This window comes from Babylonia areolata, chromosome 14 (assembly GCF_041734735.1).
Source record: "Babylonia areolata isolate BAREFJ2019XMU chromosome 14, ASM4173473v1, whole genome shotgun sequence".
Classification (NCBI taxonomy): domain Eukaryota; kingdom Metazoa; phylum Mollusca; class Gastropoda; order Neogastropoda; family Buccinidae; genus Babylonia; species Babylonia areolata.
The window spans coordinates 20,309,268-20,327,588 of NC_134889.1; the positions used below are offsets into that span (position 1 = coordinate 20,309,268).

The following is an 18,321-nucleotide window of genomic DNA, read 5'->3' on the forward strand; positions in this document are numbered from 1 at the left end:
GCTGGGGGGGAGGGACGAGGGGGCAGGAGGGGGGGAGGTTGGGGTGTCGGTGTTTGTGTCTGCGTGAGTGTGTGTGTGTGTGTCTGAGTGTGTCACTGTTGACGAATATGTTTGATAATACCAGGAATGGGAGGTAAAACACACACACACACACACACACACACACACACACACACACACACACACACACACACACACACACACACACACACACACACACACACACACACAAACACACACACACAATCCACAAACGTTTTTTACGCATCTTTAAGTCTGCATGCAGTATTTTTATTTATTTATTTTCTTGAAGCCAACCGTTTTACTTCAAAGCTCCCTTCTCGTACACAACTAAACGGAAACACTCTCCATTCCCCCCCCTTAAGGGGCGATAGATACTCTCAGTCCCTGTTTTCACACATTTGCGAACTGGCCAACAAAGGCCCCTTGCCAGCACTATACCACACAGCTAGCGTGGTGCAAGCTGGAGAGAGCAGAGATCGCGAGAGTTACTAGTAGTGGCAACAGCCGATCGCGCACACCGACACAAAACAGCGCGACAGGGGTGTTCCAAAGATCGACGATAAACACTAGAACTACTGTCGAGGTGACAGTTCCTTTTGATCTTCGCTGTTTGCTCCCCCCCCCCCCCCCTCCTCTCTCGTCATCTCTTGAGATAGGAGTGACGTGATTTACCGTCCCTGGTCCACCCGGGGTGGATAGCATAGGTGGGTGGTTGAGGTGGTGAGGGTGGGGGTTGGGGTGGGGATAACGGGGTGCTGGTGGTAGTGTAGTGTAGTGTAGTGTAGTGTAGCGTCGCAAGCCTTTTCGGTAAAGTAGTAGGTGCTTTTCGTATTGTTTGTGAAGTGTGGCAACGTCTGGGACAGTTTGAAAGTCTTCGACTGTTGAGTAGTCAGTGGTCAAGACAGACGACGGAGAGCTTGTATGATCCTCTCTCGTGCTTCCAAAGAGAGGCGTGACAGGGTCCAGGGGTGTATACTATGCAGATTATTACGGTACTATGAAAACGGATTAGTGTCCATGCTCGTGTCGATTCCTCCCCCTTGAAGAACGGGGTGGAGGTAAGTGCCCTGCTGACATAATATATTACAGGGTTGGTGCGTGCACAAGGACGAAAACAGCGGCCGGCCTCTTTCGAAGAGGGGAAAAACAAAACAAAACAAAAAAACCGAAGCAATCAAGTGCGAGTGTGTGTGTGTGTGTGCGCGTGTGCGTGTGTGTGTGTGTGTGTGTGTGTGTGTGTGTGTGTGTGTGCGCGCGCGCGCACTGTCTCGAGCTGTATGTGAAAAACAAAAACCGAAACGAACCCAAACGCACACGTAGCTAACAATTGCGGGAACACACTAATTATATTATTAGTTTCTTGAAGAAGAAAAAGATTAAGATGGCTTTAAAAAAAACAACATATTTGTAGAAATACGTACTGATGCGGCATGAAATGAGAAATACGTACTGATGCGGCATGGAATGAGAAATACGTACTGATGCAGCATGAAATGAGAAATACGTACTGATCTGGAATGGAATGAGAAATACGTACTAATGCGGCATGAAGTGAGAAATACGTATTGATCCGGCAAGAAGTGAGAAATACGTACTGATGCGGCATGAAATGAGAAATACGTACTGATGCGGCATGAAGTGAGAAATACGTACTGATCCGGCATTAAATTAGAAATATGTACTGATGCGGCATGAAATGAGAAATACGTACTGATGCGGCATGAAATGAGAAATACGTACTGATCCGGCATGAAATGAGAAATACGTACTGATCCGGCATGAAGTGAGAAATACGTACTGATGCGGCATGAAATGAGAAATACGTACTAATGCGGCATGAAATGACCAAAGGGAGAGAAAACAGAAGGGAAAGATAAAAACGAAACAAAACAAACAAAGTGATGAAACAATGGAATAACATGAAAGAGTGGATACCATGAGAGTCATAGGCATTTACGGTAAAAATTTCATGTGCACGCAAGATTTTCCAAATGGTGTAGATGCGGTTGATAACGATGATAATAATGATTGCAACAACAACAACAATAGTAATGATAACAATGATTAAAAAAAAAGAAGAGATGATTATGACGATGATTATGACACCGACGACGACAAGAAGAATCGAATACATCACTACTACTACTACTGTTCTTTTTATGCTGATGATTATGAATATCATTATTATTATGAATATCATTATAATTATTATTATTGTTGTTATTGTTATTATTATTATTGTTATTTTTTTAATCGATGAATTCAATCAGTAACTGATTGAAGAATTGATCAAATGTTATTTGTTTGTTTGGGTTTTTTGTTGCTGTTGTTGTTTAAAAAATCTGTGTGTGCAGTTGAATTGTGGGTTATTTTTCCATCTCCCCACCTCTTGGGAAAGAGTTATTCTTCCCCATCCCATACGTCCTCCTGCTCCTCCTTCTTCTGAAATAGCCATGATTACACTCCAGCTGTTATAGTAATCTCAGGCATTCTCATATCGTTCACAGCCTTCTAATATCCCGATCGGTAATTTTCACAACAATCTGGCAATATCATCCGCAGCAGGTCCAGATTAGTTTGCTGAAGTCCCGCCTCCCTCCCCAAGGTACCCCCCCCCCCCCAAACAAAGAGGACCAAACCGAAGCAAACTCACGCCCGTACGAGGCACGTGCTGACTTTTTTTTTTTTTTTTTTTTAATAATCCAGATCTGTTCAACACCTCTGTGGTTGACTGTTCAAATCCCCCTGATCGCTTGTTGACCTGGCTGGAAGTAAAGCTGAAACTCACGGGCAAGCATCAGTGGCTGGGCAAGCGAGGCAAGGCATATAGCACCCAAACAAGGGATTCAGTCCTAGGATGTATTGATATCTGACGGATAATCCTTCTCTCTCCGACCCCTCGAGCCCCGACCCTCACATCACACACACACACACACACACACACACACACACACACACACACACACACACACACACACACGCACACACACACACACACTTCTTGATTCTTTTAATCAATCTGGGATCATTTTGTTTGGCGGGTCAAACTTGCAACCAACAGTCAGAAGAAGAACGCTAATAACGACGGCCGGCGCAGCAAGCTCGGGATGATAGTTATCAACTTTTTGGTCCCGGGTGCTTAGAGTTTGTGATCCTTTTTTGTTTGCCTCTGTTGTGTGTTCGTGTGTGTGTGTGTGTGTGTGTGTGTGTGTGTGTGTGTGTGTGGCTGTGTGTGTGTGTGGCTGTGTGTGAGTGTGAGTGTGTGTGTGTGTGTGTGTGTGTGTTGAGGAAAGCCAGGACAGGCAGGCCGGAGTGTTAACGAGGGTTTGAAAACAAAGTGAGCAAGGGTATTGACAAGGAATCGATAAAGTGTGATATCAGTTGGAATGGCGGTTGGTGGTGTGCATGTGTGTGGGGGGGGGGCGGGAGGGGAGGGGGGAGGAGCGGTGGGGGTGGGCGGAGGTGGAGGGGGGTGGTGGTGGATGGTTTGTGGAGGTTATCGCCGGGCATGTGTGTGGGCTCTTGCCTGTGTGTGTGTGCGTGCGTGCGTGCGCGCGCGCGTGTGTGTGTGTGTGTTGCTCTGTCTCAGTTTCTCTGTTTCTCACTCGCTTGTCCCCGCCCTCTGCTTGCGTGTGTGTATGTATGTGCGTATGTATGTTTTTGTATGTGTGTATCGTGAGAGAGAGAGAGAGAGAGAGTATGTGTGTGCGTGAGCGCGCGCGCGCGCGTGTGTGTGTATGTACATGTGCCTTCTGTTCGTGTGCATGTGTGTTGGGGGGGTGAGGGGGTGGACGTTTGAGGGACGTGTGGCAAAGAGTCGTGGGGTGGTGTTGGGGGTGGTGGTGGTGGATAACATGGATAAATCCGTCAGTTGATTGGAAAACGTGTTGTTGCATGTGTGATGGCGACGATTTGTAACGGGTCTATGCTGTAACGGCTGTGAACGCGCATAATTCCTGGTGTGTCCTTTACACACTTGGGAGCAAACCCACTCGAAAAATATTCTGGTGTTGCCTCTAGGAATCACAATCATTCATCACAAATCATGATCATTATCTCTACGTTACGTTAATGATTGCACATGTACAGTGATAGTTACAGAAACAATGATGATTACGTATGCATACCTATATTGATAGTTAAGATTGTCTACAGTAGTATTTATACGTCCGTGGCCAAAGGGAGGGGGTGGTGGTGGTGGGGTGGTTGAGGGAGGCAAATGAAGAAAAGTAACAATGTGCAACGTGTGCTCAAATGAATGGTTAGACGACGATTTGTTTTTTTTACAAGCCACGAATTTTAGCAACAAAAAAAAAAAAAAAAAAAGAAAAAAAGAAAAAAAAAAAAGAAATCTCTCTCCAGATCTAACTCTCCCTCTCTCTCTCTCTCTCTGTTCATCTGTCTTTCTCTCTCAATATATATATATATATATATTTATATTCATCAGTCTTTCTCTCAGTATATATATATATATATATATATATATATATATATATATATATATATATACACACACACGCACACGCACACACACACACACACATTTATATATTGAGAGAAAGACTGATGAATAATATATATATGTGTGTGTGTGTGTGTGTGTGTGCGTGTGTGTGTGTGTGTATTCATCTGTCGTTCTCTCTCAGTGTGTGTGTATATATATATATATGATAGAATATGTCTTTATTACCAAGTGTACCGGGGTCACAAGGAATATTGGGAGGGATAGTACATAACAAAGTACGAACATAAATCAATATATATTCGTGTTAGTCCATGCGTCGGTTGCGTTTGCCGACATAATGACATTCGCCACACCCAAACTTTTTCCCCGCAAATTTGTTGTTTTTAGGTCTTTTTTTTTTTTCAAGCGCATATAGCAGACAAAAAAAAGACCCACTCCCCAAAAAACCCGGGCATTCCGTCGTAATCACTGAATTTCGCTAAACAGTAAAATGAACATGATTATGTCCATGTTGAAACTGTCATACTGATAATGTAATATGGAAAATTGAATCCAGCTTCCTGGTTTTCTACTGGATAAAAAAAAAAGGCTGTTTTTTTTTTTTTTTTTTTTTTTTTTTAAACGGAACTCCTCAGTCCGCCAGATGTTAGTTTGTCGTTCTCTAATTGTAAAAAAAAAAAAAAAAAAAAATTTTTTTTTTCTTCTTCTAAATCTTCGTTCTCGAAGCCGGCGAAGCCATAATGACGATTTGTGTCCTGTTGTGTCCTTTTCCTCAGTCCAATCCGTCGCCTATCTGTCGTTGCCATCATCACCATCGCCATCATCATCGTCATTACCGTCATCATCCCCGTGCATTAGGCAGGTTTATCTGTCTGTGTGTGCCTGTCTATCCCCGCCGACCCGCGCGCTTTTTGTCTGTTTGCCATGATTTGTATGATCATTGTTATTGCTTTCGCACCTTGCACATAAAACGCATCGCTGCCAACCGTGGTCTGTTTTTTTTTTTTTTTTGTTGTTGGTTTCCTATTTATTTATTTTATTTTTTCCCCCAGTGCTTGCTGCCGACTGCCATGCCAGCCGGTGTCACCTGACAAAGAAACCACCCCACATGTCATGTATGCCCCGCCCCCCCCCCCCCCCCACCCCCCTCCCTGGTCCCCGACCCAGCCCAGCACCTTCCCCATGGCTGCTTTTTTTTTAATTTTTTTTTTAATGTTGTCATCCTTTGTCAGGCATTCCGTCTCAGCGTTTGGAGTGGACTGAATTGGATTTTCTTTGGCATCAGCGTCAGAATGTAGAGAAAGAGGGAGAGAGAGAGGGGGGGGGGGGTTAGCGAGAGAGACAGACAGAGAGATAGGGAGAGGGGGGAGAAAGAAAGAGAGACAGAGGTGGGGGGAGGAGAGAGAGAGAGGTGTGGGTGGAGGGCGAGAGAGAGAGAGAGAGAGGGTGGGATGAAGGATAAGAGGACGGACACGGACTTAAAAATAAGTAAGTCGTTGAGGGTTGGACGAGGGGCAAGACCTGAGACGTAGTGGATTTATACACACACACACACACACACACACACACACACACACACACATACACACACACACATCCACACACACAAACACAGACACACACACACACACACACACACACACACACACACACACACACATATATATATATAATATATAACCTTTTCACGTTTACATACCCAGTAAGCAAAAATCATTTACAGTTACTAACGCATTTCCTGAGTATACCCAAGTTATCTGCCACTCCTGTGTGCAATAAAACACAACAAGAACAACGACAACAACAACAACAACAACAACAGTGACGTAACAAAAGGGGGTTATTTTGATTGTGACCCTCTTCACGTATCACGGTTCTGGAGGTGTTAGCGTCATGTTGGACAGGTTCTTTCCCTCCACCCCGCTCTCCTTGGGTGCTTATTATTTGTATTTGTGTTTATTTTTTTCATCACAACAGATTTCTCTGTGTGAAATTCGGGCTGCTTTCCCCATGGAGAGCGCGTCGCTTCACTACAGCGCCACCCGGGTTTTTTTTTGGTTGTTGTTGTTGTTGTTGTTGTATTTTTCAGTTCCTGCAGTCTTATTTGATTTTCCTATCGAAGTGGATTTTTCTACAGAATTTTGTCAGGAACAACCCTTTTGTTGCCGTGGGTTCTTTTACGTGCGCTAAGTACATGCTGCACACGGGGCCTCGGTTTATCGTCTCATGCGAATGGCTAGCGTCCAGACCACCACTCAAGGTCTAGTGGAGGGGGAGAAAATATCGGCGGCTGAGCCGTGATTCGAACCACTGCGCTCAGATTCTCTCGCTTCCTATAGGCGGACGCGTTACTTCTAAGCCATCACTCCACTATACCAGGCCCCTTGACCATGTCACGCGAGGGAGTTGTAGACGTTAAACTGGAAGTGGTGTGGCTGAGTGTCCGTTCATTTCTGAACGGGATTTAGGGTAGAGGGAAATGATAATGATGATGATAATTATAATAATAGCAATAATAGATAGTATTCAAATAGCACTGAATCTTGTGCAGAGAGAAATCAAAGCGCTTTCTAGACGTTTTGTCACACAAAATTCTGTTTGTTTATTTATCTATTCATTTATTTTTTGTTTGTTTGTTTACTCTTATATTACCTTCCAAAACAGAGAAACATGTGTTATTCGTTATCGACCATGGGCGATTCTGTCATCTGATAGAACATACGAGGCCAGGATCAACAACTTTTTTTTTTGGGGGGGGGGTCCTCTTGGCGCACGAGCTGAATGAAAACAAAGAATGATAAAAATGAAATAAGATTATAAAAAAAAGAAGAAGAAAAACAACAACAATAAAAAAAACCGCTAGGAGGCAGTTTTCGTGTGTTGGAGGGAAGAAGGGTTACTTGAATTGTTTTTTTAATAATAAAAAGGGGAAGAAATATAAGAGAGAGAGAAAAAAACAAAAAAAAAAAACGCCGGGAGGCAGATCTTACGTGTGGGATGGAAGGGATGGTAGTGTTGGTCGCTTTTACAGCAACGCAGGGGTGGTGTTTTTTTTGGTTTTTTTATTTATTTATATTTTATTCCACAGGTGTCACAGCTGGTGAGCTGACACCCGAGAGCAGAGATGGGCACGGGGAGAAGAGTGACAACTGTTTTCAATAGAAAGGAAAAGTGATATTAATTACCGCCAAAACTCTGGGCGGATGGATGGGGGATACTGCAGGCGATACGACATAATATTTACCCAACAAATGTAAATAGGAGAGAGAGAGAGGGGGGGGGGGAGAGAGAGAGAGAGAGGGAGATGGGGAAGGAGGGGAGAGAGAGAGAGAGAGAGAGAGAGAGAGAGAGAGAGAGAGAGAGAGAGAGAGAGAGAGAGAGAGAGAGAGTTCGCAGCTGCCGGCGTATCATGATATAGTTTATATATCTTTTTTTTTTTTATATATACGATTCGGTTTCGTTTGATGTCATATTCTTAGTATATAGTGTACCCACGGTGGAAACTTCTCTTTTTTTTTCTTCTTCTTTCTTTGTCTGTCTCTGTCTCTGAGTCTGTCTCTGTCTCTCCTCTTCTCTCTTTTTTTTCTCTCTCTCTTTTTTTATGATGGGTTTATGTTAGAATATTGTCGCTGTTCTTTACACCCACATATGTGTTTACGTCCATGTACAATAAACACCGCTTTGCGTTGGTTTTATTAGCTGAGAGGGAAAGGAGGGAGGGAGGGAGGGAGCGGGGAGGAGGGAGGGTGGGAGGGAGGGAGAGAGACAGAGACAAAGAGACAGAGAAAACATGGCAGACGGATAAATGTGAAGGTTCAGGGCTAATTTCAACTGGGCATGTTTGGTTGCCTCTCTCCTTCACACACACACACACACACACACACACACACACACACACACACACGTGCACACATACACATACACAAGCGAGCACACACACACACACACACACATACATACACACAAAGACGCGCACACAATGCACGCAAATTCACATTACATTGAGATGTATTGTATTGTGTTCGTTCTGTGTTGTGTTCCTGTTGTATTATTATTGTTTTGCATCGCATTATTCTTCAGTCGCGTCAGACTCTTCTGTGTTCAAACCCGGGTCACCCCTTCCCGGAAGAGAGAGCGCGCGCGATGGATGACAGTTATCGAGTACTAAGTCCTGTAACTCTCGCTCATTTCAAGGCACCGCCGCGTATTGAAAAAGGTCGATCAGCAGGTGTTGCTGCCAAGTCTGGGCTGCGGAAGGACGTGGAGTGATGGCCTAGAGGTAACGCGTCCGCCTTGGAAGCGAGAGAATATGAGCGCGCTGGTTCGAATCACGGCTCAGCCACCGATATTTTCCCCCCCTCCACTAGACCTTGAGTGGTGGTCTGGACGCTAGTCATTGGGATGAGACGATAAACCGAGGTCCCATGTGCAGCGTGCACTTAGCGCACGTAAAAGAACCCACGGCAACACAAGGGTTGTTCCTGGCAAAATTCCATAGGGCCTCCCCTCCACCACTACCCCTGTACTGTCTCTCCCCCCCCCCACCCCCACCTCCCCGTACACTTTTTACACCACCTTGTCCCTGCCAGTACCGTGTCCTGTCCATATAAGGTTTTGTGAGAATGAATTTCATCACACACGACGTCCCCCACACACACAGCCTTGAAAGAACCAGCTGACACCGACACAGGGAGTTGTCAGCCGACGTGCATGGGTGCCACGAAGCGTCCTTTCACCAACAACCTGAAACGTGGCATGGGTTGTAGGATAAAGAGCTGGGTCATCTCCCTTCTGTGTGGTAGGCTGGCTGGTCCGTTCCGAATTGCTGCAGATATCACACACACACACACACACACACACACACAAACACACACACGAATACATATATACACACGCACGTACGCGCGCACACACACACACACGCACACATACACACGCACGTACGTACGCACGCACACATACACACACACACACGTGTGTGTGTGTCTCTGGATAAACCCTGTTGCAATCACACCAGCCACCGCCACACACTAAGAATAGTTTCTCTGTGAAATATAACAAAGGGTTAAATGGGTTTTTTGGGGGTTTTTTTTGGTCCATGAATTCACCCTTGCACTGCCACACACTTGTTTCTTTGAGAAGTGTATAACTGGCAAAGGGTTAAATGTTTTCAGTCCACGAATCCTTTCGTCAACAGTCCATGAACTAACCCTTTCACCGCCACAGCCACATATTAGTTTGTCTGTGAACTGTATGAATGCCAAAGGGTTAAATGTTTTCGGTCCACGAATCCTTTCGTCAACCACCAGTCATTAATTTTTAGGAACGCAACATTCCCTTGCACCAGAAGCAGAGAAAAGATGGTCGTCTAAAAATAACTGTGACGTGTATTCAGTATTGCCTATCCTAGCACCAAAAAGTAAGAGCAGTAGTTTCGAGGATATACCGGCCCATGATCTGGTCTCATTTCAGCGACGTTTTGCAGTATTCTTTGTATTTGTATTTGTGTTTCTCTTTTTTTCACAACAGATTTCTCTGTGTGAAATTCGGGCTGCTCTCCTCAGGGAGAGCGCGTCGTTACACTACAGCGCCACCCATTTTTTTGGTATTTTTTTTCCTGCGTGCAGTTTTATTTGATTTTCCTATCGAAGTGGATTTTTCTACAGATTGTTGCCAGGAACAACCCTTTTGTTGCCGTGGGTTCTTTTGCATGCTGCACACGGGACCTCGATTTATCGTCTCATCCGAAAGACTAGAGTCCATACCACCACTCAAGGTCTAGTGGAGGGGGAGAAAATATCAGCGGCTGAGCCGTGATTCGAACCACTGCGCTCAGATTCTCTCGCTATGTCGAAATGCGTCATTTAGTTGATAACGTATCACGCCATAGAACATTGTTTTCAGAGATCTGAATGTGTTCTCCTTTCAGTGGACATAAACTAACGAAGTCAAACTCTAGTCTGGTCATGTCTACGATTCTGTATACTTACATGTATTACAAACAATGTGAACCATCCTCACCCAAATCTTTTTTTTTTCCTCACACTGACATATCTTTACATCTCTCTGTCTGTTTGTCTGTCTTTCTCATAATGTGTCCATCTGTACATATCCCTATTACCCGTCACCTTATTTGCTATTTTTTATGTCTCTTACATCTGTGTTTTAAATTTCACTTGAATCATTCGTGTGTAGCATTCATGCAAGGGGTTTGTTGTTGTTGTTTTTCCTTTGGTGTGTGTGTGTGTGTGTGTGTGTGTGTGTGTGTGTGTGTGTGTGTGTGTGTGTGTGTGTGTGTGTGTGTGTGTGTGTGTGTGTGTGTGTGTGTGTGTGTGTGTGTGTGTTACTCGCTAACGTTTCGTACAGATGTGAGCGATGTTGTGTCTCTCAGTTTGACGCTGTGCTATACTTGTACATAATACATGTATTAAGTATAACAACATTTATATGCGTGTTATATTTATATGTGTTTGTGTGTCTCTTAGATCAACGGCAGATGTGTAGGTCGGCCAAAGTGCTAATGTCTTCGCCGTTGGAAAATAAAGATTCATTCATTCATTCGCTTCCTCGGCGGACGCGTTACCTCTAGGCCATCACTCCACATATGGCTGGGGCTGAAATGCGACATTGGCACTGCAGTGGTTTCAATGAAACAAGACAAATTACAGCATTTGGTATGCACTCTATTGAAGGGGAAAAAAAAACCCACTTGAGCAATCAGAAGCTGGAGTTTATATATATATATATATTTTTTTTTTCTCAAGGCCTGACTAAGCGCGTTGGGTTACGCTGCTGGTCAGGCATCTGCTTGGCAGATGTGGTGTAGCGTATATGGATTTGTCCGAACGCAGTGACGCCTCCTTGAGCTACTGAAACTGAAACTTATATTGCGCTCTTTCACGTAACACTAACGATTAACAAACGCAAGTGTGGAACAAAGTATAAACACAATATTCGATGAAAAAACAACAAACAAACAAAAAACAAAAAACCACGATGTTCAGAGCTAAGCGTGATGGACACAGCAGCCGAGTGGTTAAAGCGTTGGACTTTCATCCCGAAGGTTCCAGGGTTCGAATCCCTGTCGCGCGGCACCTACTAGGGTTAATTAAGGGTGGAGGCTTTCCCAGGTCAAGAGATGTGCAGACCTGCCAGTGCCTGAACCCCCACGTCCCACCCTCCGCACGCAGATAAAAACAACAACAGCAACAACAACAACAAACAAACGCAGGTTAAATATCCTGTCATTCATCACAGCTGTGTGTCTTCATGTTTTATATTTATTTGCTTATTTATCATCATTGTTGTCTTATTTATTTAATTATTTATTTTATTATTATTATTATTATTATTATTATTATTATTATTATTTATCATTATTTTCATTATTATTATTTTTTTTCATCATAATTATTATTTATTTATTTATGTATGTACGCTTATATATATATATATATTTTTTTTTTTTTCTCAAGGCCTGACTAAGCGCGTTGGGTTACGCTGCTGGTCAGGCATCTGCTTGGCAGATGTGGTGTAGCGTATATGGATTTGTCCGAACGCAGTGACGCCTCCTTGAGCTACTGAAACTGAAACTCATCACAGCTTTCGGTGGGTTACTGAAATAGGAATACACCCAGCATCCACATCCCAGAAAACGGGATATGGTTTCCAGCATCGCAGGATTAAAAAAAAAAAAAAAAAAAAAAAAATCGGTCGTGCTCTATAAAGCCCACTCCCAGATCTTTACGAGTGAACGTGGGGGTTCAGTTGCAGCCCACGAACAAAGAAGAGAAAGAAGAAGAAGCAGCACAAAGTATTTTGTCCAGAACCTCTGACAGGCCCACTGAGGCATGTTGTGTTCTGTTCTTTCCCTTCACGTGTCAGCTGTTCAGCTCTTGACAGGACCCGTGCATGATGTCCATTGTGGGAGCAAAGTCGTGAAAATCCTGACTGACAGTTTGTTTGTTTTTTTTGTTTGTTTGTTTGTGTGTTTTTTTTTTCCTTTTTTTCCCTTTTCTTTTTTTTATCTGTGTGTTGACGGGCGGTCACGTGGCGTTGCATGAACTTCCTGAAGAACACTTGTGAGTTTGCTGAGTGCATGGATTTAACTGAAACGCGCGCGCGTGCGCACGCACACGCACACACACACACAGAGCACCTGACAGCCACACACACACGCACACACACACAGAGCACATGACAACCACACACACACACACACAGAGCACCTGACAACCCCTGCCCCCCCCCCCCCCCGAACCCTTCCCCCCCCCACCACACACACTCATCCGCACACACACTTATATACAGTCTCCTTTTGATCCTCCCGCCCCCTCCACCCTCCCCCCCCCACACCCCCGCCCCCAAAGGAAAAAACAACAACAAAAAACACAGGCAAAAAAAAACAAAAACCAAACCAAACCCAAACCACCTCACGTTTCCCCCACCACTCTTGGCCGAGCAGCACGTGAAAACAGTAATTGTTGCCCGAGTTATCTGGTCCATGCGGTCGTCCTACTCCCCCCTCCCCCCCCCCCAACCCCCCTCAACCCCACCCCCCTCGCGCATAGCAGCCAACAACTGCGCTGCGATGTCCCCAGTGAGAGAGAGCTAGAGACCTTCTTGGCCACAATGGCCTGGAAAGCCAGAATTAATGGGTCGTCCACCGTGCATTGTGAGGGTGGGGAGGCAAACGAGGGAACGATAGCGGAGCTGTACAAATACTGCCACCACGTTGCTAGCGGTCGGCACCGGTGGTATAAGGTTCTCTCTTCTTTCTGCTGGTCCGTGTCGCCGACACTTCAATGGATCGGCAAGTAATGCTTTAGCAGCTCGATGCTTGTTTACTTTCGCTTCCGTCTGGCAAGGGTGGTGTGGTTGGTGGTGTGGTTGGGTTGGGTTGGGTTGGGTTGGGTGGGTGGGAATTAATTGCGAAAGTTGTTCTTCCATCCACCTTTTTTTTTTAATTTATTATTTTTTTTTTTACTCTCCTCTGTGGAGGCTGTGCGTTTGTTGTCGGGGAATAGATAATAGGGGCAATTGGGGCCGGTTCGTAACCGTTCCCTTGTCATGTAGTTTATAAAAAAAAAATATATATATATAAATATATGTGTATGTGTGTGTGTTTGCTGTGGTCGCACATGTATTGTTTCCTTCGTTTCTGAACTGTTGGGAATAGGGGCAGTTGGTGCAGTACACACCCCCAACCCCCACACCCCACGCCTCCCCCTGCCGCCCCCTTCTCTCTCACACACACATACCGAACCGTAACACTGGTTAACTTATATGCTTGTTTTATTGAATATTTGGACGTTAACATGCATTGCAATTTGATGCTTATCTATATAAAAGAATAATGTTCACATACCCCTTCATAAGGGGCCTAGGCCTATACAGGAATAAACCATCTGGAATCTCTCTCTCTCTCTCTCTCTCTGTATATATATATATATATATATATATATATATATACATACATACATGCATGCATACATATATATCCCCCTCTCTTTCTCTCTCTCTCTATTGTCTGTCTGTCTATTTGCTGGCTGTCTTTCTCTATTTTCTCTACATTTCTTGTGGCATATACGTTATTCCAAAGAGTGTGTATGTGTTTATGTGTACAATTTCCATGTAGTTCTTTCCATGATTTGTAATGAATGTGATGCTTTGACTTTTTTTTTCTTCCTTTCTCGTTTGATGTTTTGTGATGCTATTTGTGATTCATTTGTTTATCTTCCCCCCCAAAATTTCTCCTTTTGAGGGCTGGATGAAAAAAAGCATTGTTAAGCTATTACCCTCAGAAATAAAATTAATTAATTAATTAATTCATTCTCTCTCTCTCTCTCTCCCCCCCCTCCTATTAAAACCAAGCTCTGCCTTCGTTATTCTGGGTTCCTAAACACGGGTCCAAGCTCACACTCTGTGTCTCTTCAGATTTGTATTTGTATTTGTATTTCTTTTTATCACAACAGATTTCTCTGTGTGAAATTCGGGCTGCTCTCCCACCAGGTAGAGTGCGTCGCTACACTACAGCGCCACCCCCCACCCCCCATTTTCTTTTTTTTTTTTGATGACACAAACACAATCAACGTGTTTAGAAATGCATGAAGTACGCTTTATGTGTATGAGTGTACGTCTATAAAGGATAATAGTCACACTCATGAGGATTGTTTCGGTTGAGGCAACATTTGGAAAGCGCTGCGGTATGAATGTGTTAACCATGTCGTTCAGATGTATTGACTCGGTTAACAAAAAGCATGCAGCTGTGTCGGTCTTATTAGTATTCGTTCTAGTTTTCACAGTAAAGGTCGAATTAGCTTCGATTCAACAAACTGGAAATTAAAAAAAAAATTCGATCCGAAAAAAAGCATTTGTAAACATGAATCGTCATCATCACTACCACCACCACCACAACCACCACCATCGCCGCTACTACCATCGTCATCACCATCATAATTTTGTTGTTGTTTTCAATGCTGTTTGTGTCAGTGGTATTCTGAATGAGTTCGCTTGAAACCACGAGTTTTTGTAGACGTCCAACATCATAGTAGAAGCAAAACCTGGTGAAATAAAATCGTTCCAGTTCGTGCTTACTTAAATGCGAAGATATGACAAGATCATAGACACTCGTTAATTATGTTTACACTCATAATTACACTCATAATTATTCTATCAAGGAAAAGGAATATTTTTATGTAGCTTAACCGATTTGTTTTCCATGACTTTGGCAGAAACGGAATATTATGAACGAGAAGGAATTGTGTGTATGTGTGCGTGCGTGTGTGTGTGTGTGTGTGTGTGTGTGTGTGTTCTTAGTGCGCGCGCGTGCTGCACGCACACGTGGTATGTTCTTAGAACGAGTTGTTATTATTATTTTATTTTATTTTTTTTTTACTGAATAGCACGTGAAGATTCTTTTTTGTTCACCAGTATCCATTGTCCCCCTTTCTTTCAGATCGCTTTGCACGTGCAACGGCAGCGTGTGCTGAAGTTATCGCAGTGAGTGACGGACAGTGGAACCTTGTCAGTGCTCTTCTCAGCTGTCTTCTCATCCACTGTGCAAAAAAGAGGAGGACCGATTAGCAGATACAGGTATACAGGAAAATTGTACACATGCACAAACAATTTCACATACTCCTGTCAAAGCCTTCGAGAGACGAGCAAGCATATCGCTGAGAAACTTTGCGATATTTCGGAAGTTCGGGAAAAACAGAAGACTGATTTACCCAGCAATAAGAAATTATGCTATTTGGATTGCTGAAATTATCCTCATAACGTCTATGAATATTCTGTGTGGATACTGTTGTAGATACTTCACAGAAGTATTTCCTTCATCGTACTGAAACTCTACATACCAAGGACAAGTGACACCTTTATCATCATTATTATTATTATTATTTTTTTTAATAAAAATCAATATTGATCCTCTTCTTTGGTCGTTGTCTTTACGTCATATAGGGACCTTATGACACTGACATCATCGAGTCAACTTTTCTTCTCAGAAAAAAAAAAAAAAATCCACAAACAAACCCCAAAGCTTTAGCTAAACGTCATTGACGGACAACATCATCATCATCAGTGACGGCGGTGTGACGTCATCCTACCCCTCGACACGTCATTGAGGTTGGCGTGCACCTGCCAGCTGGCCAAGGACAGTTTGTAATCAGTTCTACAGTGCACGCGGTGCCGATCAACAGGACAGCGTAACAATCATCTGTGTATATATATATACTTATCAATTATATTTTTGAGAGAGCGTAGCCGTGACCGCTGTCCGGATGATAGTGGAGTGGAGCTGCTCGCTCGGTCACGGGCCAGGCGGGGTCGGGCAGTGCATGGATACGGACTGCGTGCACCCTGAGCCGCCCCCTTCCTCCTCCTCCTCCTCCTCTTCCGGCTCCTCCTCCTCCTCCTCCTCCTCAGCCTCATCTCGCCTCGCCCCTCTGCAGCCAGCCTCCCATCTCCTGTCAGGTGAGTTGTTTGTGGGCTGGTGGTGGTGGTGGTGGTGGTGGTGTTTTTGTTGGTGTTGGTTGATTTTAAACGTTTTGGTTCTGGAAAACATGCTGCTGATGGTGGTGGTGGTGGTGGTGTTTTTGTTGGTGTTGGTTGATTTTATAAACGTTTTGGTTCTGGAAAACAAGGCGAAATTCAGCGTTCAGTATACAAAGTCTTGAGAGTCAGGGGCAACAACAACAACAACAAGAACAAACAAACAAACAAACAACAGCCACAACAAGGAAGAAGAAGAAAAACAAGAATTCGGGCAACACGAAGTTTGAGATTATATCGTGTTCGCTTGTTGTTCATGGTGATGGTGATGGTGAAGTGGTTGTGGTGGTGGTTCTTTCCTTGTTTCTTTGTGTCTTTTCTTCTCTTTGTCTTTTGTTCTTCCTCCTTTCTTCATTTTCTTTTTTTGTTTGTTTCTTTTTTGTTTAGTTGTCCTTTTTTTTTTGGTTTTTGGTTTTGTCAGTTTAGTGATTCACCAGAACGTCGCAAGCATCGTTACCTGGGCTAGAGATTCCCTGAGAATTTTTTTAAATTATCGTGGTTCTAGAAAAAGAGATTTAAAAACAACAACAACAACAAACAAACAAACAAAAACCATCTCAGCTTCCCCTTCCCCTCCGCCCCCTCCCCCCCTCCTCCAATTTTTACTTGCCCTCTAGAATAAAGAGACGGTTAATTAATGTATGGTCGTAACCCCGCTATTAAGTGTGTGTAGTATGGAACTGACCAATGGCGTAGTTTGGTCAACGTAGGCATTTAGTCACGTGTAACTGTCAAAAATTTAGAACCAAGTAATGCAACTGGCACCTCATCACTGGAAAAAAAAAAAAAAAAAAAAAAAGAAGTCCAGCGCCATCCCGTGAAAGCGTTTGGACTTTGAGCGAAACGGATTACATACAAAAAAATCTTCGGGCAAGGGAGCAATCGATGTCAATACTGAACAAGTACAAAGAGGGGAAAGAAAAAAAATTGAAAACACGTTTATGAAATAAACTACCGATTTATTACAGACCCAGCAAGCGTGTGTGTGTGTGTGTGTGTGTGCTTGGAAAGGTCCACTCGGGAAAACCTGAAAGGTTTTTTATACATACGCTCTGTATCATCGTGATGGTCGTGGTCATGTTCAAACTGTTGACCGTCGTCAGTCTGTGAATTTTACTACGTACCGAGATAGCTCCGTAGCGGACGGTGCCTCTCTTATCTGGAACTAACGCCTCGGGCAGGACTATCTCCTACCTACCCTGGTATATAACTTGGAGGGTAGGGGGAGGTGGTGGTGGTATGGGGGGGAGGGGCGGGGTTAGGGATTGGGGGGGTGGGGGGGGCGGGTCTTTGTGGACTGCGCGCCGGGTGGGGTGTCCAAGTGACGGTTGACGATAGTTGGAATGGAGGATAAAAACCTTCTTTTAGAAATCAAGTGTTCCTCTGTCTGTCTGTCTGTCTGTCTGTCTGTCTCTCTTGTATCTCCGTGCCTCTGTCTCTGTCTTTCTCTTTTCTTTTTCTTCTCTTTCTCCTCCTTTCTCGCATACATTCATACTCACACACACACATACACATACACGCGCGGGCGCGCGCACGCACACGAACTCACTCACACACACACACACACACGCACACTCACACACACACACACACACACGCATACGGACTCACTCACACACACACACACACACGCTCTCTCTCACTTTTTTTTTCTCTCTCTCTCTCTCTCTCTCTCTCTCTCTCACACACACACACACACACAGAAAACCGTCGCTACACCCCAGACAGAGAAATGATGGCGGAGAAGAAAAGACAGTTGTGTCATGTTGGAACTGTCATAG

General features: G+C 44.1%; 1 protein-coding gene across 1 annotated transcript in view; it reads left to right on the top strand.

Annotated features, from left to right (window-relative positions):
* The first annotated feature begins 16,225 nt into the window (after positions 1-16,225).
* LOC143289531 (LIM homeobox transcription factor 1-beta-like) overlaps positions 16,226-18,321 on the top strand; it is a 151,563-nt gene continuing 149,467 nt past the window's right edge. Inside the window, exon 1 of the mRNA XM_076598535.1 lies at positions 16,226-16,462. Within this exon, the coding sequence (XP_076454650.1) occupies positions 16,270-16,462 (193 nt within the window). The 5' untranslated portion in view covers positions 16,226-16,269. The remainder of the gene's footprint in view (positions 16,463-18,321) is intronic.